The following is a 26,539-nucleotide window of genomic DNA, read 5'->3' on the forward strand; positions in this document are numbered from 1 at the left end:
GGCCCAGGACTGAGCCCTGTGGGACACCGCTTGTGACCGGCTTGGAGTCTAACATGGCACCAGCAACTCTAACCCTGTGGGTTCTGTCCTTGAGCCAGTTTGCAACCCATCTTGTGACATATGGGTTTACATTTAAGCTGGTGAGCTTTTCTATGATACCCGAGTGGGGTATTGTGTCGAAAGCTTTTGCAAGGTCAAGGTAGGCTGTGTGAACTGCCTTACCCTCATCAATGGCCTTGGTGACTGTTTCAAAAAAGTTGACCAAGTTCAAGAGGCATGATCTGCCCTTGACAAAGCCAAATTGGGTAGGATCCAATGTCTGTAGGTCCCCTATGTCTTTATTTATGAGTTCCATTATGATCCTCTCCATAGCTTTGCAGACCAGGCTTGTTAAGCTTATGGGGCGGTAATTACCAGGGTCCGTAGAAGCACCACCTTTGTGGAGTGGGACCACAGTTGCTGTATGCCACTCTTTGGGTACGTATCCTGTGGTAAGGCTAAGATTAAACAGCAGCCTTATGTGTGGGTTTAGTTCCTCATTGAGTTCATGTAGCACACAGCCGGGGACACCATCCAGTCCCATTGATGCTGTGTTTTTAGCTTTAGAGAGAGCAGCTCTCACCTGGGCATTTGAGATGATTGGGAGGCTACACTCTGCTGGGATAGATATTTCTCCTTTTGGGGGGGAGGGAGAAATTTTCACTGAACCTGTCTGCCAGTATGTTTGCAATGTCTGTGGGTTCAGTGATTTTTGTATCATTTTGGACTAATTCTGAGCATATCTGGGAGTTTCCACCCAGATTTCTAACATAGCTAAAGAAGGCCTTATGATTGTCTTTTGAGTCCTTGGCGATTTTTCTCTCAAAGTTGGCCTTGGATGATTTTATGAGTGATCATAGTTTTTTACTAGTATTGATCAGAGATGTCTTCCCTTTTAGGGATTTTGCTCTATCTTGTAGTAGCTTTCTCCACTTGTTGTAAAGTTTGTTTATGTTTGGGGTCCACCAGATCGGGCGCTTGCCTTTGGTGGAAAGGGTCTTAATTTTATTTGGGATTGCTTGATCCATGCAATCCTGGAGGTGCTCGTAGAAAGCATTTGTAAGGGATTCAGCAGCGTGGGTTGTAGTTTCCAATGGCTCAGGGGCCTTGAAGGATACCACACCAGTCTTAAGAAGTGTGAAGTTGGCTTTTGAGAAGTTCTTCACTGTGGTCTTTTTTGTTGGGGGGGGGCGGGATGTGGATCTCCAGTGAGATTAGTTTATGGTCTGATCTCACCAATGAGGGATATACTTCCGGTGTGGAACATTTTGTCCCCATGTTTGTGATGATCAGGTCTAGTATATTTTCACCTCTTGTGGGAATGGTGACAAGTTGTTCCATAGCATTTGAGTTTATGAACTCCAGGAACCTTTGGGCTAGGGTATTGGGGCTTGAGTAATGTTCCCAGTCTATGTTTGGGTAGTTGAAGTCACCCAATATGATGGTGTTTGGAGAGACAGTTATACTCTCCAGTGTCTTCAGGAAGGCTGTGTGGGGTTCCTGAGTTTGAGAGGGTGACCTGTAACATGCTACAAACTGTAGAGCAGTTTTGCCTATGGTTAATTGCACCTGAATGGCCTCTGATGCTTCGTGAGTTGCCACCAGCCTGGAGGTGTGGGTATCCTTGATGAATATGGATACACCCCCTCCTTTTGTGGTACGGTCTGGGTTTTGGGGCCGGAACGCATGATATGAGGTAAAACCTGATAGTGCCTGGGTGCTCTCAGGAGCCTTGAACCAGGTTTCAGTCACAGCACAGACATCGATGTTCTCCATACTGAGGAGGGCTTCGAGGGCATGCATCTTGAGATTTAGACTTCTGGCATTGAGCAGCATTACCCTTAGTTTTTTTCCATTATTGTTTTCTAGGGCGGTGGGTTCATAGGTAGGTACTAGGCTATTGGCCATAGGGCCTATATAAGGCTAGCCAAAAAGGTACCCTGGCTTTTGCCACCCAAGAAAATTATTTTTCTGTGCCCTGTCGAGCAGAGCCACAGAAGTGATCCCTGGGGTGAATTTCCTATTTCCCATCCAGTCATCAAGATTTTTCTTGAAGAGTGCTAATGAGAAGCTTTGTTCGATATAGATAGGTAGTTTGTTCCAGAGTATGGGAAGTCTCTGGGACAGGAATCTATCCCTCCAGCATGTTCTGTTTATTATGGTGACAAGGTTTAGGTCCCTAGAGCATGCAACTCAGAGGGATTGGGATTTCTTTAAGTGGAGCATGCCCAACAGCTCTGGGTTTGACATAGTTTTGTATGTTAGGCAGAGATCGCCTCTGAGTAGGCGATATGTGACAGAGTAAAGCTGGAGTTTTTTGAGACAGTCTGCATAGGGCATCTGTTTGAGGCCGGTAATCCTCTTTGTGAGGTATTTTTGCAGCCTTTACAGTTGTTGCAGATGTCTTGTGAGGTACATACCAAAAAGGGCATTGTACTCTATAATGGGTCTAATGAGTGATGAGTAGAGGGGAACAATTACCTCTTTTTTCCTAGATGAGAAACTGTTTGTGATGAGGTGTGCCACTTAGAAGGATTTCCTGACTACTGTGGTGATGTGATTATCAAAGGAGAGACTACTGTCTACCTGTATCCCAAGATCTCTTATCACACTTTCAGTGTTAAGCAGACTACCGCCTATGTGGTAGTTCATGGGTACAGAATTTTTACCAAAAGGGATGACAATGCACTTTTTGGCATTGAGCTTAAGGCCATGGCTTTGACACCAGGCATCTGTCTCAGTGAGGCCTTTTTATAGGATATCCACATCATTAGGAGTTTCGATTATGGCTCCTAGTTTGCAGTCATCTGCGAACTTCATTAGCCAAAGACCATCTGTGTTAGCCTGTACTTCAGAGAAGTAGATACCAAACAGTAGAGGACCCAGGACTGAACCCTGCGGTACTCCACTTGTCACTGGTCTGAAGTCGAATTTGGAGTCTGCTTCTTTCACAGTGTGGGTTCTGTCAGTGAGCCAGTTGGCAACCCATCTTGTGACACAGGGATTTATACCTAGTTTAGTGAGTTTATCTATAATTCCAGAGTGGAGGATGGTGTCAAAAGCCTTGGTGAGATCTAGATAGGCTATGTGAACCCCCTTACCCTCATCTACGGTTTGGTGACTGCTTCAAAGAAGTCTATCAGGTTTAGGAGACATGATCTGCCTTTTACAAACCCAAACTGGGTGGGGTCCAGAGTTTGGAGATGTCTTTGTTTATAAGTTCTATGATGACAGGTTCCATGGCCTTGGAGACCAAGCTCATTAGGCTAATGGGGCAGTAGTTCCTGGGGTCCATGGTGAATCCTCCTTTGTGGAGTGGGATAACCATCGCTGTGCGCCATTCAGCTGGCACAAAGCCTGAGGTGAGGCTATGATTGAACATGGTACTTAAGTGGGGTGTCAGTTCATTCTGTAGTTCATGTAGAATGCAGCATGGGATATTGTCAGGTCCCATGGATGCTGTGTTCTTGGCTTTGGAGAGTGTGTTTTTTACCTTTGCAGCCATGATTACAAGAACTTTGCATTCTTTCGGTATAGAGATGGGCCCTTTAGGGGGTGAGGGTGGGTTAAAGTTAGCACTGAACCTATCTGCCAGGATGTTGGCAATATCAGTTGGTTCTGTATATTTAGTGCCATTGTGCTGTAACTCAGAGCAGATATGAGCGTTGCCATTGAAATTCTTGACATAGCTATAGAATGCTTTGTGGTTGTCTTTAGAAACAGTGGCGATTTTGTTTTCGTAACTAGCTTTGGAGAATTTTATGAGGGATCTCAGCTTCTTACTGAGGCTGACCAGGGAGTTCTTCCAATCATGGGATTTTACTCTCTTTTGCAGCAGTTTCTTTCTTTTGTTGTAGAGTTTGTTTATGGCAGGGGACCACCAGATTGGCTTCCTTTTTTTGGAGGATAGCATCTTGGTTCTGTTAGGGATAGCACAATCCATGCACTCGTGATAGCACGATCCATGCACTCGTGTAAGTGCTTATAAAGTGCATTTGTGTAGGATTCCGCAGTCGTACCTCTATTGTCCGTCTGCATGGGTGTCGTGATGTTTGCCACTTATGTCTTAAGAAGCGTGAAGTTGGCTTTAGAGAAAATTTTTACGGTGGTTTCCCTAATGGGGGGTGGGGGCGGGATGTGGATGTCTAGGGTGATTAGCTTATGGTCGGATCTGACCAACGGGGAATTGACCTCTGGTGTAGAACACCAGTCATCCATGTTGGTAATGACCAGGTCTAGGATATTGCTGCCCCTGCTGGGGGTGTGGATCAGTTGATCCAAGGTGTAGGAATTTATGAATTCCAGAAAACGTTGAGCAAAAGAGTTGGTACATGAGTAGTTTTTCCCAGTTAATGGTGGGGTAGTTGACATCTCCCATTATTAGGGTGTTAGGTTGTACCCTAATATTTTCCAGTGTATCAAGAAATGAGGAGTGGGAATCCTGGGGCATGGTGGGGGATCTGTAGCAAGTTACAGTTTGGATTGCAGTCATGCCCAGAGTTAGTTGCACTTGTATAATCTCGGATGCATTATGCTGAGCAACTAGCCTGGAGGTGTGGATATCCTTAATGAATATGGACACGCCTTATTTTTATTTGGTCTTTCTATCTCTAATCTAAATAGAACCAGAAGAAGGTAGGCTGATGGTTAGTAAGGTATCACGGTTCATTATACTGTAGATAGGCCATGCTGTCATGACCTGCTAACAAATTTTGCATATCTATGTAGTCTCTGCAACAGGAACCTCCTTGAGAAACATAATGCTGCTATGTGTGTTGCCATAACAAACCTTCAGGCAATACTCCTGCAGGAGGTACTTATTTTCCTCCTGAACCTGAATGGTTATTTGGTGGCTTCATTAATGTGAGGCATCTTAAGACCTGCCATATGTCTGATGACAGAACTAGATATGGTATAGAAAGGAAAGTGACCTGTTCTACCCATTCTGCTGTCAGAAGGATAATGAACTGAAGTTATAAGGCTTTCCCCACCAGAACAGGTATGAGTGAAAAATATTTCCAGGTGGTAACTATCAGTTGTACATATCTCCTGCAGAAACTCTGATAACAAAATCTGCTGCTTCATGGTGCAAATTACTGTGAACTGTACTTTGTTTACCCTTTGCATGACAGAGCTTGATAATTAAAGAAATTATTTTAAATATTGCTGTCATATCTGTAAACCCTGTCAAATAATTGCTTCTTCCATATGTAACATTTTAGCAAACCAGGAAGTATTAAACAAAGTTGAAGTTCAATATGAGATTCTCCCCGGATGGAATACAGATACGTCAAATGTAAGGACATTTGAAGATTTGCCTGAAGAAGCTAAAAAATATGTCAGATTCATTGAAAACTACCTCAGTGTGCCTGGTGAGTGTCTTTTAATATAATTAATTTTCACTTTTAATTCTTTACTTTTTTAAATTAGTAACAAGTATTGATGGAGGTCAGTTCTTCATATGCCTAGATGTAAAGAGTGAACAACAGCAGTGATATGGCCAATATTCATAAATATTGTACTCAGTGGAATAGGCTTTGCACATGGTATAATCCACAACTCAACACAATTCACAAAATAACCTGAGTGTTGCTTAATGTCTGCATACTCTACTACATATCCAGAAGAATCTAATTATTGAATATGCATGCAAATGGTAGTGACCGCAGTAGTCTGCAATTCACAAATGTTGTGACTATAGATTCCTGCTATCAGTAAAGCCTGAAATGTTTGTAATCCATGTGCAGATAACAGGCTGAAAAATGAAAACAAGTCCCTGATTGCCCAAGAAAGTTGTCTTGCTTAATATTAAGTTGCCAAAACAACATGGTGGAATCACATACATAGAACAGATCTGAAAATACAATAATGAACCATACAGGCCACAGAAATCTGTTGACACATCCTAAATCTGTAACCTTCCCTTCCACCTCCCAGTGATACTAACTAGGGTTTGCCAGTTGTAGTTACTCCTGCATCAGATCCCTTCATTGTGTCAATATAGTTAGTATGGTACCAACCACAGAGGCATTCATTTCACTGAATTGTCCCCATCCAGTACTATGGTGCTCAGACACCTCAGTGTTACTCTGCCATACACCAGTGAATGTATAATGTGTATAGTGGCCATACCACTATAAACACAAATAAAGCTGTGCAAGCTATACAGAACATACCCTATTTATGGTTGATAGCACTATGTGCTGTCATTGCCATATGTCTAATAACAAAGCTGCAGTGCTAAAGTGTAATGTTATCATTTGCCTTTGTGGCATCTTTTTGACAACTGACATTTTTTGAATTTTGCAGTTCTGATACCATCACACTCAGGTATTTACTGCTGACATATGTTTGCAGGGTGGATAGCATTACAGAATATGACTTATGTAACTAGTATTTGGCCGTACAGACATCTCCTGTGCACAGTAAACTGCTAGCATGGGTTAACAATGGGAAGATGCACAGTCTGAAGAATGGAAGGCTACTCAACTGCTCCTCATATGAGTGTGCATAGGCCTCATTACAAGATCTCAAGTACCATTCCTGGGCTGTCCACACTTATGTGACATATAATTATCACAACAAGCATTCACAAATCAGTCTTTGGACTAACAGTATATCATAATGGTTCAGTTGTACCTTTGAAATCTACAGAGTACTATGTTTATGAACAGCTTTGTCCACTTCTTACAGTATACCTTAGGGGATGCATTGTGTTTTGACAAGGTGAATTATTTATTTTTTATTTTATTTTGCATTTGTTAATCGGGATGGTCCGACTGGATTAATGTGCATTTTCAGTGGAGGCTCGGGGAGAAAAGCTCCAAGGTACATGCACACAGTACAATTATCCAAACAGTTGGTGTATGGCATATACACCCAAGTTATATTTACTTATAGGTTACAGAACAAAGCAATACAACAACACATAACATCTGCGGCTTACATGTCAATGCAAGAATGTATAAACAGGTAGTAACAGCATATTATCTTCAGGATTAAGAGTATAATGAATAGTTTTAGTTATGGTTTTGGCCATTGTGATATTGAGAGGGATGGCTGAAGAGAGGACACTTATAGAGGAGAGGCGTGTGAGATGGACAGGGTGCTAGTCAGGGTTGGTGCAGGGACATATCCAGTGTGATTTAAAGTAATATATAATCTTGGTTTTGAATACGGTTAATGAAGGTTCTAGGGTCAGGTCTGGTGGTAGTGAGTTCCATATCTTTATGATAGAGTTAGCAAAGAGAGAGTCACCAACAGTGTGGATGGATTTTACTGTTTGAACTAGGAGTTTGGTAGAGGAGCGGAGTGGTCGATTGTTGCTGTAGGGGCAGATCATGTTTTTTTAGGGCAGGGGCATTTTCTGGCCGGTGGAGGATTTTATGGGCAACTATGAGCTGGTTGAGTTGTAGAAGGTGAGGTAGTTCAAGCCAAGTTGTGGCAGTGGTGGGTTCTGTAGGGTTTGCCAGTGGCAAATCTGGCGATATGGTTGTAACAAGATGATAATTTATTGAGATCAGTTTTGCTCAGGTAAGAGAAAAGAGGAGAGGCATAGAGAGGGGTAGATATTAGATGGGAGCAGGCGATTGCAATTCTTGTGGGTGGGGTGAGGAATGATTTGATTCTATAGAGAGAGCCAAGTTTTTTATTGATAGTTTTTATAGTTTGAATGATGTGCACATCGAACCTTAGATTGTTATCAGTTGTGACACCCAAGAGTTTAGTTTGAGTTTCTGGGGAGATAATGGTCCCATTACTAGCTGTTATATTGAAGGTTGGTGGGGTGGACCTACGAGTAGGGGCAAAGAGGAGTAACTTAATTTTGTTGGGATTTAGGATTAGACGTTGGTTTAGTAGCCATTTTTCAACCAAGTTAAAGTTGTCTTGGGTTATTGTGGTAAGATTTGTTGGGTTGGTGGCAGAACAAATCAAGGTGGAGTCGTCTGCATATTGAATGCAAGCAGCCTCCGGTATGATTGTGCTAAGTTCATTTATAAAGATGGAGAAGAGAAGGGGACCTAGTATTGAGCCCTGGGGGGACTCTTAGTCTGATGGGGAGCCATGAGGATAGTTTACCCTGCCAGAGGACAGCTTGCTACCTGCTTTGTAGGTAGGAATCAAACCATAGGAGTGCCTGATTGTCTAATGTGAAGGTCTTCAAGGTGTTCATTAGTATTTTGTGATCGACAATGTCAAAAGCCTTGGAGAGGTCTAGGAAGAGTGCAGAGGTATGTTTGTTATTGTTACGGTTGTGGTTTATAATGTTAGTAAAAGAGAGGAGGGCTGATGTAGGGCTGTGATTCAGCCTAAAGCCATGTTGAGAGTTGGATAGTAGATTTGTTCTGTGTGAGATATTTCATGAGTTGAATATGAACACACTTCTCCATAATTATAGCTAGTGGAGACAAAATAGCTATGGGCCTGTGGTTAGACAGTTCGGTGGAACTGCCCCCCTTTTGAAGAGCTATGACATGTGATATTTCCCATATGGCAGAGATGGAGGCTTCTGATATGGTTCGGTTTATTAGAACTGAGATGGGGTATGCAATTGCATCTGCTGCCTTTTGTAGGTAGTCAGCTGGGAGGAGGTCAGCATCCAGAGTGGTGGGTCTTAGTTTCCTAAGCAGGGCCTTAATGAGTTGAGTGGACACTGGTTGGAAGGTAAAGGATTTATTGGTATAGGTATTGGTAGTATTTGGATTAGAGCCGGTGCGAGTGAGCTGGCTAGCCAAAGATTAGATAGTTTCAGTGAAGAAGGTGTTAAAAGAGTTAGCTATATCCTCTGGGGATTTTTGTTTGGTGGCAGAGGGGGGTGGGGTGGGGGGTTGGCCTGGGTGGAGGCGTGAATAAATTCCTGCCCAAAGGTTTTGTGGTTTGTTTTGGTGTACTTGCTGTAGGTTATGGTAGTAATTCTTTTTATCTATAGTTATAGATTTTTTGGCATCATTTCTTAATTGTCTAAATTTAAGTTGGTCTGGCAGGGTTTTGGTTGTGCAATAGATGGCTCATGCTTTATTCCCGAGTGTGATTTTGGATTTTGTTTCTTTAGTAAGCCAAGATGCAACATTGACCTTGGTTCTAATAGTACGTGTGGGGGTATGATAACTGAGTACAGTGAGGAATTTGGTGTTAAAGTAGGTGACAGCTTCATCTAGGGGCAGGTATTTTTAGGGCTGACCAGTTACATACCTTTAGTTCATTGTTAAACTTATTGAGATCAAAGTGTTTGTTGCTTCTTATATTTTTATAGGTGGGTTGGTAGCAGAAGCTAACCTTACATTTGAGTATATAGGTGAAGCAATGGTCACGTAGATCGTCAGGTAGGGTGCATGATGTATAGAGATGTGGGGAGTTGTTGACTAGTATCCAGTCCAGGGTACTGTCTTTATTTTGTGATATACTTGACCTAGTGGGCGAGGATATGGTTTGGGTAAACCCATGAAGGTTTGCATGGGTTGTGGGAGATTTAGAGGAGAAGGCATTCCAGTCAGTATTGAAATCCCCGAGGACAATGGCTTCTTGTGGGTGGCTATTAGACAGCCAGCATAAGAAATCTTCAAGGGTGTCTGTGTTCTTCCCTGGGGGAATAGAGACACAGACAATGTTTATGCTTTTGTGATTATTAATATGTAGATTTGTGATGATAACTTAAGCGTTATTAAATTGGGGGGGGTTGTAGGGTGTCTATGGTGATGAATAAGGTGGACTTATTAAAGTACTGCTACACCTCCGCCTTTTTTATAGGAACAATCTAGTCTGTACATATTATACCGTGGTGGCAGAATTTCTTTGTCCTTGGTGGCAGAGATTAAGATGGAAGCTTAGGGGTTTATGCTGAAGTACCCTTTTTGGTGCTGCTTATTTTAGGGAGGGGGCTAGGCAGTGACATAAAATATAGAAAATTATGCAATGGCATGATTATTTTTGCAACTTTGCAGTGATTTGATTGGCAGAACCATCATTTAACAATAAGCAAGTCCATGCCTTACTCACTGAGGAAAGATCAGTCAGGAATAGTTAAAAAGAAAAATAGATGATACTTTATTTGTGTCTCGTAGTGGCAGTATAAAACGAAAATAAAAGTAATATTAAATAAAATATAAAAGGACTTTCATCAGACTCAGCTCTTCTTACTGTTGTTATAAAACTGTTTTAGAATAACATAAGCACGTCCTCGATTGTCCCTCTCACCTGTAACCTACCCTCAAATTCTGTAAGTCAGAAATGCAAGTGCAGACATGCTGATCATAGCACTTAAGAGTCCATTTCTTTAATTATACTTCAGAGACTGGCTAAAACTCTTACAGCACCTAAGCTACTAATTCCAGATTAACAAAATATTACGTTATAGCAGTAAATCTCAAACAGAATGAGAGTTATGCAGGAATTTAATTACAATGTTGCAGATTTACTTTTCGGCTTTGCTTTGGCTGTAAACTCCGTCACCTTGAGTAACTTCCAGTGTAACCCATACCAGATCATGTTCACATAAGATTTATTGCTGTATTATACTGTGCCATGAGTAAATCATGCCTAATTATCACCAGTACAGCACAGTGGCTGCAGAATGCTCCAGCCATAATTAAATCCACTAATAACTCCCACTGGAATGCTCATCAGTGATGCATATGCTCACACACAATTTCCTTCTGCTGTGTAGGAAAACAGATAATATGATATTTGGCAGATGACATTTGTTACACTAGCAAAGTAACAAAGCTACCTACACCACTATCATATCAACAATGTAAAAAGAAATGCAGATAAGAAGTACTTCCTCTGCTGTACACACAAAAATGGGCCCATCAAACAGCTCACAGGACACTCATAGTTAAAGACACAGTGTAGTTTCCTGTCAGCTGATTTCACTCTCTGCTAGTCTCAACTTCTGCTAGCATCGTACATTACACTATAGAACTGTATTGTAATAAAAAGTGAAGAGATACACCAGCACTTGTTCAAAAATGTTGTAATAATTCACTGAGAATATTACTTTAATGCTTTCTACGTCATCAGATGACTACTTTAAAAGCTGTAGTTTGTATTTTTAAAATATTCCAGTGTAATCAGATGACTGCTACAAAAATAACATAACCAATGTACCTTTATATTACTGACTTGCTCTTTCTGTATAAGGTGCCCCAGTCATTGACTACCATTATTAATTAGTACCAAAAATTAATTAGTACCAAAACTGGCACATGCTTTGTACCCATACTACTAGAACACCACAGGTAGACTAATAAAGTTTTAAACTATAAAACTCTAAGCAAACAAATAACCTTGGTAAAATGCCACTGATCCATGGAAAAAGTGGGTTATTCTACAGTTTTGCTCCCTCCTGGCTAAGGCATGTGGTCTGTTAGGTTTTGGTGTCCAGATTAAATCTGCCATTCATGAGGAAATCTCACAATAACCTCTCATGTGTATTATCTGTAGCTGTGTGTTACTGTTGTAGGCATATGGTTTGACTGTTGCATATCCATGTATTTGAAATTACATTATATAATGGTAGGAGATTATTTAAATTCAATGTATTTTGATATTTATAGGCGGCCATGGTGGTGCAGTGGTTAGCATTGCTGCCTCAGAGCAAGAGGTTCTCCGGTTCGATCCTCAGTTGGAGTGCCTTCTGTGCGGAGTCTTCATGTCCTCCCTGTGGTCGCGTGGGTTTCCTCCAGGTGCTTCCGTTTCCTCCCATATCCCAAAGATATGCTGCAGGTGGATTGGACACTCTAAATTGGCCCTAGGTGTGAGTGTGTGCATGTGTGTGCCTTCTGTGAAAGGGTTGGGTGCCGGGCTGGCAACTTGACACTGTGAAACTCCACTGCCAATCATGAGCGGACAAGGTGATCCGCTGTGGCGACCCCTAACCGGGAAAAGCCGAAAGAAGAAGAAGTATTTTGATATTTATAGCCTTCAGAAGTTCATTTCATTAAAATTTAAATGAAAACAAAATTAAGATGGTTGGACACTAAATTGGCCCTAGGCGTGAGTGTGTGCGTGTGTGTGCCTTTTGTGGAAGGTTGGGTGCTGGGCTGGCAACTCAACACCCTAACACTCCACTGCCAATCATGAGCGGACAGCTGATCCGCTGTGGCGACCCCTAACCAGGAAAAGCCGAAAGAAGAAGAAGGAGGAAACATCAAATCTTACTGAAAACTGGCAAGCAGTGTTTGTTAGCTGAATTAAAAATATAACCATTCTGAAATGATTGTAGGCTATTGGTATCCCCCTTTAATGAAGCATAATGTGCTTCTTGAAAGGTTATGAAAGATGCTTCCCAGAGCTAAGTCTAACAATTATTTTGGATGGTGACTATTAAATGCCATTTTAGAAAAATTAAGTTGAATCAGTTAATGAAACATGAAATTTGAGGATACATCTGACACCGAACTTTTTTTCTCCAAAGCAGTTGTAAGACCGTTAACGTTCTTTACATTCTGCAGATTTTTAATGGTGCATCCTGAGGTTTTGCAAGTAAAATCAAGGCATGTAGTAATAAAATATCAGCATCTCCTAAATATAAATACTAATAAAAAGCATAAACAGCAAAGTAGTTATCCATAAACTGGTACCTGTTAATTATGATAAGTATATGGCTCCCTACATTTCTTTGAACACCATATCCCTTAGGATTCATTCATCATGCTCATCTCCCATAATACTGAAGTCACCAATCACTACTATTTATAGAAAATCACTGCTTGTGCAGTTTCTAAGTGTATGCTGGTAGTGATTCCTTCGTTTTGGGAGATTTCTCCCTTTGTACTCCTTGTACGATCATGGAATTGTACTGTATACTTTTTGGAGTGTAGGGACCTTACCCCATTAATTTTATTCAACAGTTTGAATCTTGGTGATTTAAACATTGGGGGTTAGTAGGTGAAATGAAACTAAAATCATGACACCTATTTCATTAAAAAAATTCAGTGTTTCAAAATACTCACATATTGAACATAAACTTTGCTGTAGTATTATCAATTATGACATGACATAACATGTCATGATGTCATGCCATTTAAGTATTTTTGTTGTCTGAAATCAATGAAAACTTGGAGATGTCCATCATAATGATCATTGCTGCAGGAAAACTAGTCATCAGTCCTTGCCCAGATATTTTCAGCAGTCAGGCATCCCGTGGCTGACATGTTTACAGTGTAGTTCATGGCAATTAGGGGACAGATCAGCTGTTAGAGTGTTTTCTATACATCTTCCTCTGTTTTTTTTTTCTTTTTTTTTATGTATTCCACCATCCCCACCTTCCCGCCATAACCTTATGTAATCAGTTAAGTCATTCAATCTGTATGTGGCAAGAAACAAAAGTGGAGGTCATTAGCCCTCACCTCAATGACTAAAGTCTGTGTTCACAGATGTGAAGGCTGGCATTGATCCCCGTCTTCCTGTGGAAAACCAGGTTTCCATATAAAGCCCATAAAAGCTGCTGTATGAGTATGCCTTGGCAGACCCATTTGCTGGATGACTTTCATCTATGTCTCCTTTAGGTGCTGACATTGTAGTGGAGCCTACCACTTCCTTTCCCAAAAATGGATGAGTCAGTGGTTGCCACTTACTCCCACCCCTTACCTAGCTCCTCCAGTATCCATACTGCTACTTTGTCTCAGGTCATCCAGTGGATGTTCTTCGTCTTCCATTGCTGCAGTCCTGACTATTGGGTATAGTCCGCGTCCAGTCGGCCCGAATACCAGAGTATAAGGCTGACGTCGGTCATGGCGCCTTAGACTGACGTCAGTACGTCAGGGTACTAATGCGCATGACCGACGTCATATCCTCAGTCTTTTTTGCCGCATGGTCCGATGCAGAAGCAATTTTGCGAGTGCAGGTTGGTGTTCTGAGATATTTCCGAAACCGGAGTTTCAGACCGAAACAGAGTTGGCTAAGTACCCCGTTGGGGAACATTTTGGTTTTTTCTTGCCTCAGTATTTAACCGGATGTCAGAAAAAGTGAATAACTGTATTTCTTGTGGGAAGCAGATACCGCATAGGGATTATCATACATTGTGTATACCTTGTTTAGGGCCTGAGCACGACGTTGTTGGTTGCCGTTCTTGTGCTAGATTTAACAAACGCACTATTAAGAGGAGGCTAGATTGTGCCAGGTTAGTGTTTGGGAAGCGTTGCAATTATAATATGCCGTCGGATGCTCCGACGCCTGCTTCATCCAAGAAGCGCAAGGACAAGACAGTGAAGCCTAGGGTTGATGAACCGGCAGTCCCGGACGTCGGTTCTTTGGAAGGCTCAGTGGAGCCAGAGGTTTTGCCAGGAGTTTCCATGGAGTCTCAGGCAGAAACTTTATTGTTACAGGATGTGCCCTCTCAGGAGGTAGGCCAGGCTGAGGGGGCTTCTCAGGTAACTGTTCTTCCCTCTCTTCCCAAGGTAGTTAGGGCCTCTCCTTCTGTTGCCAAAGCTTCCTTTAGAGGTAGGCCAAGTTCAGCTTCTGTGGGGGCTTCTCCTAGCATTTCGGGTTCTGTGCCTAAGAAACATATGCTTAAAATGGCAGAAGATTTGATTACTATGATTAGAGGTTCTATGCCCCCGCCTGATAAGAGGCCTAGGGTGGAACAGGAGTTTGATAGTTTTGAACAGTGTTCACAGGCTTCAGAGTCTTCGGTGGAAGACTTACAGGAGTATCCTACTTATTCTGATTCTGATGTGGATGATTCCACTCCTACAGCTTCTCCTCCTGAGGATTTTTCATTTTCAGAGACTCTACACTCCATGAGGGAGCACTTTAAATGGGAAGGCCAGGATTACTCTGATTCCAGGAAAAGGCTTAGGGAATTCTTGTTTGTACCCTAGCATAGGCCCTTAGCTTCCCCTCCTGTGTTGAATGTCGTGGAGGATGTTTCTGCAGAGGCTTCCTGAACCCTGACTCTTTGCCTCCTGCTCCTGTTAAGCCTGATAGGTATTATAGGGTGCCCGAAGCTCATAAGTATTTGTTTAAGAGTCCTAGGGCGGACCCAGAAACTGTTTCTCAGGGGCCTAAAGGTGTTAAAGCTTCTGTGGTTAAAAATCCTGTACCCTCTGATAAAGAGGCTAGGGCTTTGGATAGGTGGGGAAAGAAAGTGTATACTTCTTCCACTCTAGCCATGAGGGCGTTGAATTGTCAGTTTCACATGCTAAAATATCAAAATTATCTCCTTTCACAATTGAAATCTAAGGTGGATGCTTTGGCGGAAGGTATTGAGTGTAAAGAGTTGCTGGATTTGGTTCATGTGTCTGAACAAGTGGGTAAGCATTCTTTGCAGTGTGGTTTTGATGCTGTACAGGCCTCCTCGAGGGTGGCTGCTACTAGTTCTGTTCTTCGCAGACATGCCTGGTTGAAGGATCAGAATTTAGCTGAGCATGTTAAGACAAGGATTTTGGATGCTCCTTTACAGTCTGATGTGTTGTTTGGACCGCCTGTGGAAGCAGTTTTAAAGAAAATGGAGGACAAAGCTAAGTCTATGCAGACTGTTAAAGAATTTTTGCAGGTGCAGCCTCCGAAGTTTAGTAGAAATTGGCCTGCTAAGGGGTGGACATATCCTGCTTATGATTCCCAGTTTAGGGGTAGGTCTAGACGTGGTAGGGGCAGGGCTCAAGGTTCTTTTAGGCCTAGATCAGGGAGTTCACCTGCTCAGACTTCTGGTGAGGGCAGGGGTCAGTCCTTTCGTAAACAGACCCAATGACCTGCCTTTTCAGCTGCCAGTGGATTCTCGTCTGGCAGCTCCTTTGGGAGGAAGACTGTCTCTTTTCAAAGAAAATTGGGATTTAATTACTCAAGACAGATGGGTGTTGGATATCATTCATCACGGTTACAGATTTTATTTCCACACAATGCCTCCTTTCAAAGGCATGCCAGACGTTCCTCCTCCACAAAGAAAAGAGGCTCACAAGCAAGTTTCTCAGTTACTCCAGATGGGGGCCATTCAGCCAGTCCCTGTATCAGAAAGGGGCCTAGGATTTTATTCTCGCCTGTTCCTAGTACCAAAGAAGGGGAACACGTGGAGACCAATTTTGGATTTATCTATCCTCAACACTTATCTGGACATTCCCAAGTTCAAGATGTTGACGTTACAACAGCTTTTACCTCTGCTGGGCAAAGATCACTGGATGGTAACTTTAGATCTCAAGGAAGCTTACCTTCATGTGCCTATAAGGCTAGGTTGCAGGAAGTATCTGCGGTTTCGAACTGGAGATTTTCATTATCAGTTCTCTGCATTGCCCTTTGGCTTATCTACTGCGCCCAGAGTATTCACAAAGGTTCTGGCTCCAGTGATAGCTTACTTCAGGCTTCAAGGAATTCAAATCTATCCTTACTTGGACGACTGCCTGATTCTGGCTCAAGAAAAGGAAGACCTTCTACAGCATCTGGAATATGTCATAGCAGTGCTAAGATGCCTAGGGTATTCTGTGAACGAAATAAAGTCCAGTCTAGTACCCTCTCAAGACATGTGCTTTCTGGGTGTGAGACTGAATACAGCAGCCCAGATGGCCTTTTTAACCCCGGACAAACAAAAGAGTCTGTCACTTTACTTCCATCAACTATCTCATCAGTCCGTGCTGACTGCAAGGACAGTCCTTCAAGCATTAGGGTTCATGGCATCTTGTATTCTGGTGCTTCCCAATGCCAAACTGCATATGAGGAAGCTGCAATGGTATCTCAAAATGTATGGACACAGCACTGCCAGGATTTGGACACTGTCATTCAAATAATACCTTGCCTTCAAAAGGAATTCTTGTGGTGGGCTCAGGAATGTCACCTAAACAAGGGACTCTCTGTGACCCGCCCAGAGGCGAGTCAGATTTTAACGACAGATGCCTCGGACATTGCTTGGGGAGCTCATCTAAATGGAAGGTGGATACAAGACAAGTGGCCTGCCAGACTACAGCATCTACATATCAACATGAAGGAGATGTTAGCAGTCCAGTTTGCATTGATGGCTTTCAAGGAGTTACTTCTTCCAGGGCAGGTGTTGATTCTAACAGACAACACAACTGTCATGTGGTACATCAACAAGCAAGGGGGGACACATTCTTATCCTCTATGCAGGCAAGCAATGATTTTATGGGAAACTGCGTTAAGCTTGCAACTAACTCTTCAGGCAAGGTTTCTGCCAGGAGCACAGAACTCCCTAGCAGATGTGTTAAGCAGACAAATCATGGATCCCCACGAGTGGAAACTGGATCTTCATGTATTTCAGAAATTGACAGTGTCATGGGGAACTCCAGACATAGATCTGTTCGCTTCTCCACTAAACCACCAGCTGCCAAAGTATTGCACAAAGGGGTTTCATCACACAGCTTGGAAAGTGGATGCTCTGTCTTTCAGTTGGAAAAACCTTCATGTCTATGCCTTTCCACCCCTGCCTCTTCTTTCAAAGGTACTATTAAAGGTCAGACAAGACAGGCCAAGGATGATTTTGATAGCTCCAGATTGGCCTCGGCAACACTGGTATCCACTACTACGGAGTCTGGTAAAGAAGCCTCCATGGCCTTTACCTCTGATTCCTCATCTGTTATCTCAGAAGGACGGTCATCTGCTCAATGTCAAGCTTCACTCTCTTCATCTAACAGCCTGGCATATTCTCTGTTGAAGCACAGCAGGTCTCAACTTCCTCAACAAGTTTTAAATGTGATTATGGAAGCTAGAAGACCTAGTACAAGGAAGGTGTACGCAGAAAAATGGAAGAGATTTTTATTTTGGAGTACAGCAAAGGATTTGGAGATTTCTGAGCCTAATTTGAGTGTGGCTCTTCAATATCTTACTGAGTTATTGGACAAAGGTTTGTCCTTCTCTTCCATTAAGATTCATGCTGCAGCAATTTCAGCTCACTATGATTGTGACCCACCTTTATTTTCGCATCCTTTGTTCAAGCAGTTTCTTAGAGGGGCAAAGAATATAAGACCCCCACGTAGAGCTCCTACTCCTGCTTGGGATCTCAATTTTGTGTTGGAAAAACTTACTCTACAACCTTTTGAGCCTGCGGCTACTGCTGAATTGAAATACTTGTCATGGAAGACTGCTTTTCTGTTGGCTATTACTTCTGCAAGAAGGGTGTCTGAGTTGCAGGCCCTTATGGCAGTAAAGCCCTTTTTGATTTTCCATAAGGATAGGGTATCATTACGTACTAATCCTTCCTTTATGCCTAAGGTGGTTTCTAGTGTGGCTTTAAACCAAACTATTCATTTGCCTACTTTTATGCAGACCCCCAAAATAAAGGGGAAAAGATTTTGCACACTTTAGATGTACACAGGCAATTGAGATATTATTTAAGCAGGACTAAGGATTTTAGGCAGTCTCAGCAGTTGTTTGTTTCTTTTGCTTTGAGTTCACAGGGCAAGCCTGTGTCAAAACAAACTATTTCCAGGTGGATTGGCTTTTGCATTGCATTTTGTTATTCCCATCATGGCAAGGAGATTCCAGCTGGGATTAGGCCTCATTCCACTAGGGCTACTGCCACTTCAACAGCTTTTCTAAGGGGTGGCAACTAAGGATATTTTGGAAGCAGCTACTTGGAGTTCAGTGCATACTTTCTCTAAGCATTATCACCTTCCTATCTACTCTAAGTCTAGGGCTGGTTTTGCCACAGCTGTTTTGCAAGGCATGTTGTCAGCTCCTACTTCTTTATAATTTGCCAGCCTCCCTTACCTCTGCTTTGGGATTCTACCCAATAGTCAGGACTGCAGCAATGGAAGACGAAGAACATAGTACAGTTTTGTACCTACCATAAATGTAGATGTTCGAGGATTCCATTGCTGCAGTCCAATTCTCCCTCCTTCCCCTCTGTATTTAGGGGTGGTTGTGTAGGTGAGTTTACATGCTTATATTTTTGTATATATTGTTGTATATATTGTACATGTTTTTGGTGCAGGTTTTTTGGGACTTGTCTTTTTGGGGTCTTCTGACATCTGGGGCAAGAAAAGACTGAGGATATGACGTCGGTCATGCGCATTAGTACCCTGACGTACTGACGTCAGTCTAAGGCGCCATGACCGACGTCAGCCTTATACTCTGGTATTCGGGCCGACTGGACGCGGACTATACCCAATAGTCAGGACTGCAGCAATGGAATCCTCGAACATCTACATTTATGGTAGGTACAAAACTGTACTTTTTATTCCTCTACAACATGGAGCTGAGATTCCTCTGTGTTCTTTTTTTGCCATCTGAACTAATCCTTTGTTCACCTAGCTTTGCAATTCTAATTGATCACTTCAGGCCAATTACTTTAGAATGTCTAAAGTCTAGTTTACTTATCTTTTGTTTGTTAAAATGGAGCAATATATATATATATATATATATATATATATATATATATATATATATATATATATATATATATATAATTTCTCTTTTGATAAATGATATCTGTGAGAAAGTTACCAACAAGTGCCATTGTGGCCATGATTCCCCTAAGGATACATTAAACATAACTTTTGTTTTAGGGTTAAACTGTGTTCAAGTGGGTTTCCTCCGGGTACTCCGGTTTCCTCCCATATTCCAAAGACATGCATCTGGAGCATTTCTCCCCGGGCCTCCGCAGAAAACAGGCTCTGTGAAAACTAGTCAGACTTTCCTGGTCAACAAATGTTAAATAAATAAATAAAGCAACAAATATCTTGACTGAATGCCTTTAAGTTTCATATGGTAACCACATACTCAATCCTATCTATATACATGGGAACCAGACCTTTGGACAAACATTTGGTATATCAAATGTTTGTAATGCCAGCACAAATGATTGAATAGTCATATGATTGCAAAATGTCAGAATTACTTACTGGGAGATCATGGTACAGTGGTGATTGAGAATTTACCTTGTCTCCACTGTTGTGCAATGTCTGAGTTAGTGTAGGTTCACTATCATTTGACTGAAAAATGCTTGCCTGAAAATGAAATGTTTGAAAGAATCTGACTGAGGACTAATTGACTGAAAGCCCACTTAACTGAAAAGCAATTGACTGAAAACACATCTGACTGGAGACCATTCAATGAATCAAAATCATTGAAAATATTCAACATAAGAAAATTTAACATAAGATAGTGTTTTTGCAGAGGTGAAAAACCCCTTTATTTATTTATTTATTTATTTATTTATTTATTACAGTTTGATGACCGGGATAGTCTACTGGGCCTGGAAGAGCCCGTTTTCAGTGGAGGCCTGGGGAGAAAAGCTCCACAAAATATTGACACACAGAATATTGACAATTATACAAATGTCATAAAGTAGTAGCATACATAAGGTAATATACAACTGGATAAGAAGGAGACATGTCATTTCTAAATTCTAGGTAATTATTCACAAAATGAGATAATAAGTCAAGTTGTTATTTACAAAGTAGAGATACTAAAGAATGTATATAAAACAACCCCCCCCCCCCAGAAGATCAGAGAGAGGAGAGGTGGGAGAGGTTGAGAATGTTTTATAGTAGGGAGAGGAGTGGGTTTTTAGTTGGAATTTGTGTGGTACAGGGTAGGAGAGAGTGGACGCAATGTTAGAAGTCTGAGAACAGAGATAAAAAGGAGTGGTGGGAGAGGCAGTGGATGTATTATAGTGGAGGAAGAAGTGGGTTTTAGGAGGAGTTCATGAGGTGCATGGTAAGAGAGGAAGTAGAGGTAAAGGGTAAGAGAGCACTGTGGTAGATTGTAAGCTGGTAATGAATTGGGAGATGATATTAAGGAGCTATGTGGTAGGAGTATAGGAGCATTCCCACTTTGAGAAAGGGTGTGATTTGGAGAAGAGTTTTGAATTTTGAGTGGCTTTGAATATTTTGAAGGGGGGCAGGTAGAGAATTCCAGAGTTTAGCTAAGGAGCAGGATAGTAGTAGAAGCCAGGGGGTCGAAGGGGTTTATATATATTTAAGAGATTGTAGTGTTCTGATCTAAGTGAGTGGTTGGGAATGTAGGGGGTTAGAGAGATGGGCAGAGAGGGACAGCTGGAGGGTTTGAATATAAGGTTGTGAGCAGTAGTATGTTTGAGGAATTTTCGATGGTTAGGAAGTTCGAGCCAGTGCAAGGAATGGAGAGAGAGAGAGAGAGTGATGAGCTGAGTTTTTGGAGATGGTGGCAAATTTGGAGATTTTATTGCAACAGGCTTCTAGCTTGGCCTGTAATGTTAGCTGAATTTTACTAAATAGGGGGGTGCGATACATAAGAGAGGGTAGAAGGTAAGTAGAGGTAAGGGTGTGTCTAGTGGTGGGGATAAGGTACTAATTATGTCTGTGCAGGAGACCTGGCTTTTGATGAGTTTTTTTTATGTTAGTTTGAATATAGATGTCAAACTTTAGATTTTCATCAGTTATGACACCGAGCAGTTTGTTATGTGACACTATTTCTATGGGACTAGTATTCTGAGCAGTTACTGTAAATGAGTTTTTGTCTACACTGGTGTTTTTGGATGGGGAGAAGATCATTAACTTTGTTTTATTGGCATTTAAGGCGGGGTGATTACTATGCATCCATGATTTGGTATTAGAGAAGGCTAACTAAATTTTGAGAAGAAGCTCAAAGGGGGGTGTCTGCTGAACAAATGATGGTCGAATCATCAGCATATTGGATTAGTCTGGCATCAGAGACAGACTGGTGGAAATTATTAATAAAAATGTTAAAGAGGAGAGGGCCGAGGATGGAACCTTGGGGAACACCAGTAGAGGTGTGTAGAAAGGAAGAGAGTCAGTTTTTCCATTTTACAGCTTGCTGTCTTTCAGAGAGGTAGCTAGTGAACCAAGTGATAGTAGGAGGGGAGAGGCTGATGGAGGAGAGTTGGGATAATAATAAGGGGTGGGAAATGATATCAAAGGCTTTGGACATGTCAAGAAACAGAGTAGAAACAATTTTGCCGGAGTCACGTGCAAGGTTTATGGAATCTAGAAAGGAGAGAAGGGCAGTAATGGTACTGTGGTCAGGACAGAAACCGTGTTGTGTAGGGGTAAGTAGGTTGTTTTGGGTCAAATACGAGATAATTTGGGATTGATTAAATTTCTCCATGATTTTTGATAGTGGTGAAAGGATGGCGATGGGATGAAAATTGGAAGTGTCAGTGTTTTTGCCTCCTTTGTGGAGTGGAATGATAAAAGCGTATCTCCAGAGTGAGGGGACATATGATTCTAGTATGGATCTGTTTATTAAGATAGAGATGGGATAGGCAATGCTGTCAGCAGACAGTTTGAGGAAAGCTGCGGGTAGGTTATCTGGGGCAGGGGAGCAAAGTTTGAGTTGGAGGAGGAGCTTCTTTATTTTGTTTGTAGAAACTGTCGAGAAGTTAAAAGTAGGAGTAGGGGTAGTCAGATTGGGTGAAAATGTAGGGGGAGTGGATGGGGGAGGAGGAGACTGAGAGTGGTGAGAGAAGCTGGTAGTGAGTTTAGCTATGGATTCTATGAAGAAGGCATTGAAGAGAGGCATTTCCTAGATCTGTATGGTTTAGGTTTGGGGATAGGTTTTCTTTATTACCTGGGTGGAGGAGGGAGAAGATAGAGTCCCAGAATTTTCAAGGGTTAGTTAAGTGTTCTGATTGAAGTTTGGTATAGTATGATTTACGGTCCCCTGATTATTAGCTTTTTTACAGAGTTACAGAGTTGTTTAACTTCAGTTAGGACATGGGGTAATTTATTTTTTTGGTAAACTTTCCATTTTTTATCTCAAAGGTGCATGAGTTGTATAGTTTCTGTAGTTAGCGAAGGGGAGGGAGAAGCTTTGACTCTTTTAGTTTTTAGTGGAGCAAGTTTGTTAAGACGGTTCAGGAAGGTTTTATTAGAGTAATCAACAGCATTATTGAGTGGCAAGGTTTTTAAGGGTGACCAATCTGTTACCTTTAGGCAGTCTATGAATATTTTTGGGTTGAAATTAGAGAGGTTTCAAGTTTGTATATAGTGGCAGTTTTGAGGGGGAGAGGAGTGATAGTCAGCAAATACAGGGAGATGGTCGCTGAGAGAGTCAGGAAGGGTACCAGTATCTGAGATGAGGTTAGGGTGAGACACTAAGATCCAGTTAATGATGGTAGCAGTGGTGCCACCTTTGTTTGGCCTGGTAGTGGAATTTATTAGTTGGGTGTAATTGTAGAGGTTGATGTTTAGAGAAGGGGATACAGAGTTAATTGTGGCCCAATTAATATTTACATCACCTAGAATAAATGTTTCGTTTTTGATGTTAGTTGAAAACCAAGAGAGTATATCTTCAAGTATAGGGATGTTGTTGCCTTGAGGAATATAGAGAGCTACTATGCATATGGATGTGTGTTTTCTGAGTTTGAAGAAGGCAATAGAAAGGTCTGAATTAGCAAATTTAGGAATGGGATTGGTGTAGGGAGCAACTGTGTAGGAGGAGGAGTAGAGTACAGCTACTCCGCCCCCTTTTTTGATGGGTCTGTCAGAGCGTAGCATTTGGTAACCTGGTGGGAGAATTTCATTGTTTTTTATATTAGGTTTAAGCCAGGTCTCTGTGATGGCAAAAATATCAGGTTGGTTATGGGACAACCAGGCGTGGAGGATGGGAATTTTGTTCCTAAGGCCTTGGTCATTGATTGTAATAAAGCAGAATTCTTGGGGGAGGGGGGATGTGGTAGATGGAGTAGGTTTGGTATGTACCTCACAAGACATCTGCAACAGCTGGAAAGGCCACAGAAATACCTCAATAAAAGAATCACAGGCCTAAAGCAGATGCCATATACTGACCGTCTAAAAAAAACTCCAGCTATACTCTGTGGCATATCATCTACTCAGAGGCGATCTCTGCTTAACATACAAGGCCATGTCAAACCCTGAGCTGTTGGACATGCTCCACTTAAAGAAATCCCAATCCCTCAGAGCCACACGCTCCACTGATCTAAACCTTGTCATCACAATGAACAAAACATGCTGGAGGGATAGGTTCCTGACCCAGAGACTCCCCATACTCTGGAATAGACTGCCCATACATATCAAGCAGAGCGCCTCATTGGCCCTCTTTAAAAGGAACCTTGATGATTGGATGGGAGATAGGAAATTCACCCCGGGGATCATGTCAGTCGTCCTGCTAGACAGGGGCCTGGAGAAGTAAATATTGTGGGAAGAAATATCCAGGGAATTGTTATGGCTAGGCTTGCATAGGCCCTAGGGCCGATAGCCTAGTACCGACCTATGAACCTATGAACCTAAGGGGGTTGGGTGTGATATTGTTAGGGCCAGGGTTGGGGTGGATATCCCCGGAGAGAGAGAGTCTGTCCAGTATGTGTCTAATATAATTTGTTATGGAGGGTGAGTGTAGGTGGTGATGAGTAGTATATTTAAATTGGTGTGGAGAAAGAGGGAGAGGTGGATGGTGAAGGATTGGTAGTACTGTAAATTTAAATAGGAGCACAGTGTTTGAAGAAAAGAGCTCATGGGCAATAGAGGAGAAATATTTGAAGTTTGATGTATAATATGAATGTAAACTATAGGAGGGGTTGGGTAGGTAAGGTAATAAAAGAATTGAAAGTACAGAATTAGGAGGATGATGGGTGGGGTAGGGGGCTGATTGGGTAGTGTGGGAGAGTGGGAGGGGTTATGGACAAAATAAATGTAGAGGTAGTGGGGGTGGGTGGGAAATAGAAGCAGAGTAGGGGAGTGGAGTGAGCCTGAGTGTTAGCAAGGGCGAACTGAGCAGGGTTGCACTGAGGACGGCAGGTAAGGAGCATTCCTGCAAAAAAAACAATTAGTAGCCTGGTATTGGGACTATTCCCTAGTATTGTTAAGTGAGAGGTAGTTGATTTTAGATAAATATGCCAATGTGAGTTATAGGGATGGATGTGGGAGTCTATGAGAGCAGAGGTGGTAGTGTAAAATAGGACAGTAGGGGGGACTGGGAGCTTGCTATAGGTCTGCAGGTCTACAGTTACAACAATTCTCCAGGAATTATATGACTTAGGTACATCTACAGGAGTTAATGGGAGTAAGCTAAATCCTTACAGGTTGTAGGGAACTGCTATGGGATGGGGCCCAACTGCAAATATCACCGGGAACTGCTACCAAGCCTGCTAACACACTGTTACAAGGAATAGATATGAACCTGTTGTGTAGGAGATAGTTGGTATCAGCTCAACCGTTTGATGGTTTCCAGCTTGCAGATTCAGGGATGGGTGATTAAGATTCCCAACACAATGGATGCACTGTCGTGTAGCAGATAGTTGGTGTCAGGTCAAGCATTTGGTGGTTTCCAGCTTGCAGATTCATGTACGGGTGATTAAGATTCCCGATGCAGTGAATGCACTGTCGTGTAGCAGATAGTTGGTATCAGGTCAAGGGTTTGGTGGTTTCCAGCTTGCAGATTCAGGGAGAGGTGATTAAAATTCTCAACGCAGTGGATGCGACTCCATTGGACACATGCAGCAGGCTGGTAAAGCACAAAGGCAATCTATATAATAACTCCATGACCGCACAACCACTTGAGAAAATAAAACACAGCACACACAGTGAATCAGTGCTTGTGCATCAACAACAAACACTGTATTTTCTTACGTTGAATATTTTCAATGATTTGTGATTCAGTGAAAGACACTTAAGTCAAATAGAAATTTAAGTCAATTGATTTTCAGTCAGATGGGCTTTCAGACAATTAGTCTTCAGTCAAATTCTTCCAAACATATCTTTTTAGTCAAGTGATGTTTAATCAGATGATGGTAAAACATTATTTTATATAGGTTGCAGGGGTATAGGGAGCTTCCCCCTGCAAAAAAATGTTTTTTTATTAATTATATTTTGGTGTTTTGAGGTTCAGTCTTTTTAGATCGATCAGATTAGATTTGATCTGGTGAGTGCTCCGCTAATGGTAGCACATTCATATGGGTTCCTTTCAGGAAACTGACTCTTCTGAGAGTCGAACTTCATATGTTCGAGATCATATGTTCGTTTTTTTTCCAAAAAGTTGAAGTATTTGTATGGAGATCATGATACAGTGGGGATTGGGAAATTTACTCTTTTCACCACTGTAGTGCAATCTCAACTTGATTTATATAATTTGCAGGGGGTGTGGGGGGGCAAGCCCCCCTGCAAAAATGTAGATTTTTGTTGTTTTGTTGTTTTCAACTTTTCAGACAGTCGATATGATCACAACCACATGAAGTTCGATTTTCTGAAGAGTCGATCTTGTGATATAGATCCAGTCATATATACCTGAATACATAATCATACAGAATATTTTATGCTCAGTTCAATATTCATGCCAAATAGCTGCAGTGTATTATAAGTGAAGATATTTAGTTTCATTTTATTTTATTTTTATGTATTTGTCATTTGTTTACCTTGTTTGTCCATTTGGGTTTAGTTAAAAAACCCTTTTCAGAGGAGACCTGTGGAAAATAACTCTAACGTACTACAGACATTTTTAAACAAATATTCTCAATATATATATATATATATATATATATATATATATATATGTGTGTGTATGTGTATATATATATATATATATATATATATATATATATGTATGAATATATACACACATATATATGACATTAAATGATATACATTAACAACTGCAT

At 41.7% G+C, this 26,539-nt stretch overlaps 1 protein-coding gene across 1 annotated transcript in view; it reads left to right on the plus strand.

Moving 5' to 3' along the window:
- ADSS2 (adenylosuccinate synthase 2) overlaps positions 1–26,539 on the plus strand; it is a 1,823,915-nt gene that overhangs the window by 1,764,033 nt on the left and 33,343 nt on the right. The window contains exon 12 of the mRNA XM_044058193.1: positions 5,262–5,411. Within this exon, the coding sequence (XP_043914128.1) occupies positions 5,262–5,411 (150 nt within the window). The remainder of the gene's footprint in view (positions 1–5,261; positions 5,412–26,539) is intronic.

The sequence above is a fragment of the Protopterus annectens genome, chromosome 1.part2, assembly GCF_019279795.1.
Source record: "Protopterus annectens isolate FY-2018-M chromosome 1.part2, PAN1.0, whole genome shotgun sequence".
In the NCBI taxonomy this organism is placed as follows: domain Eukaryota; kingdom Metazoa; phylum Chordata; order Ceratodontiformes; family Protopteridae; genus Protopterus; species Protopterus annectens.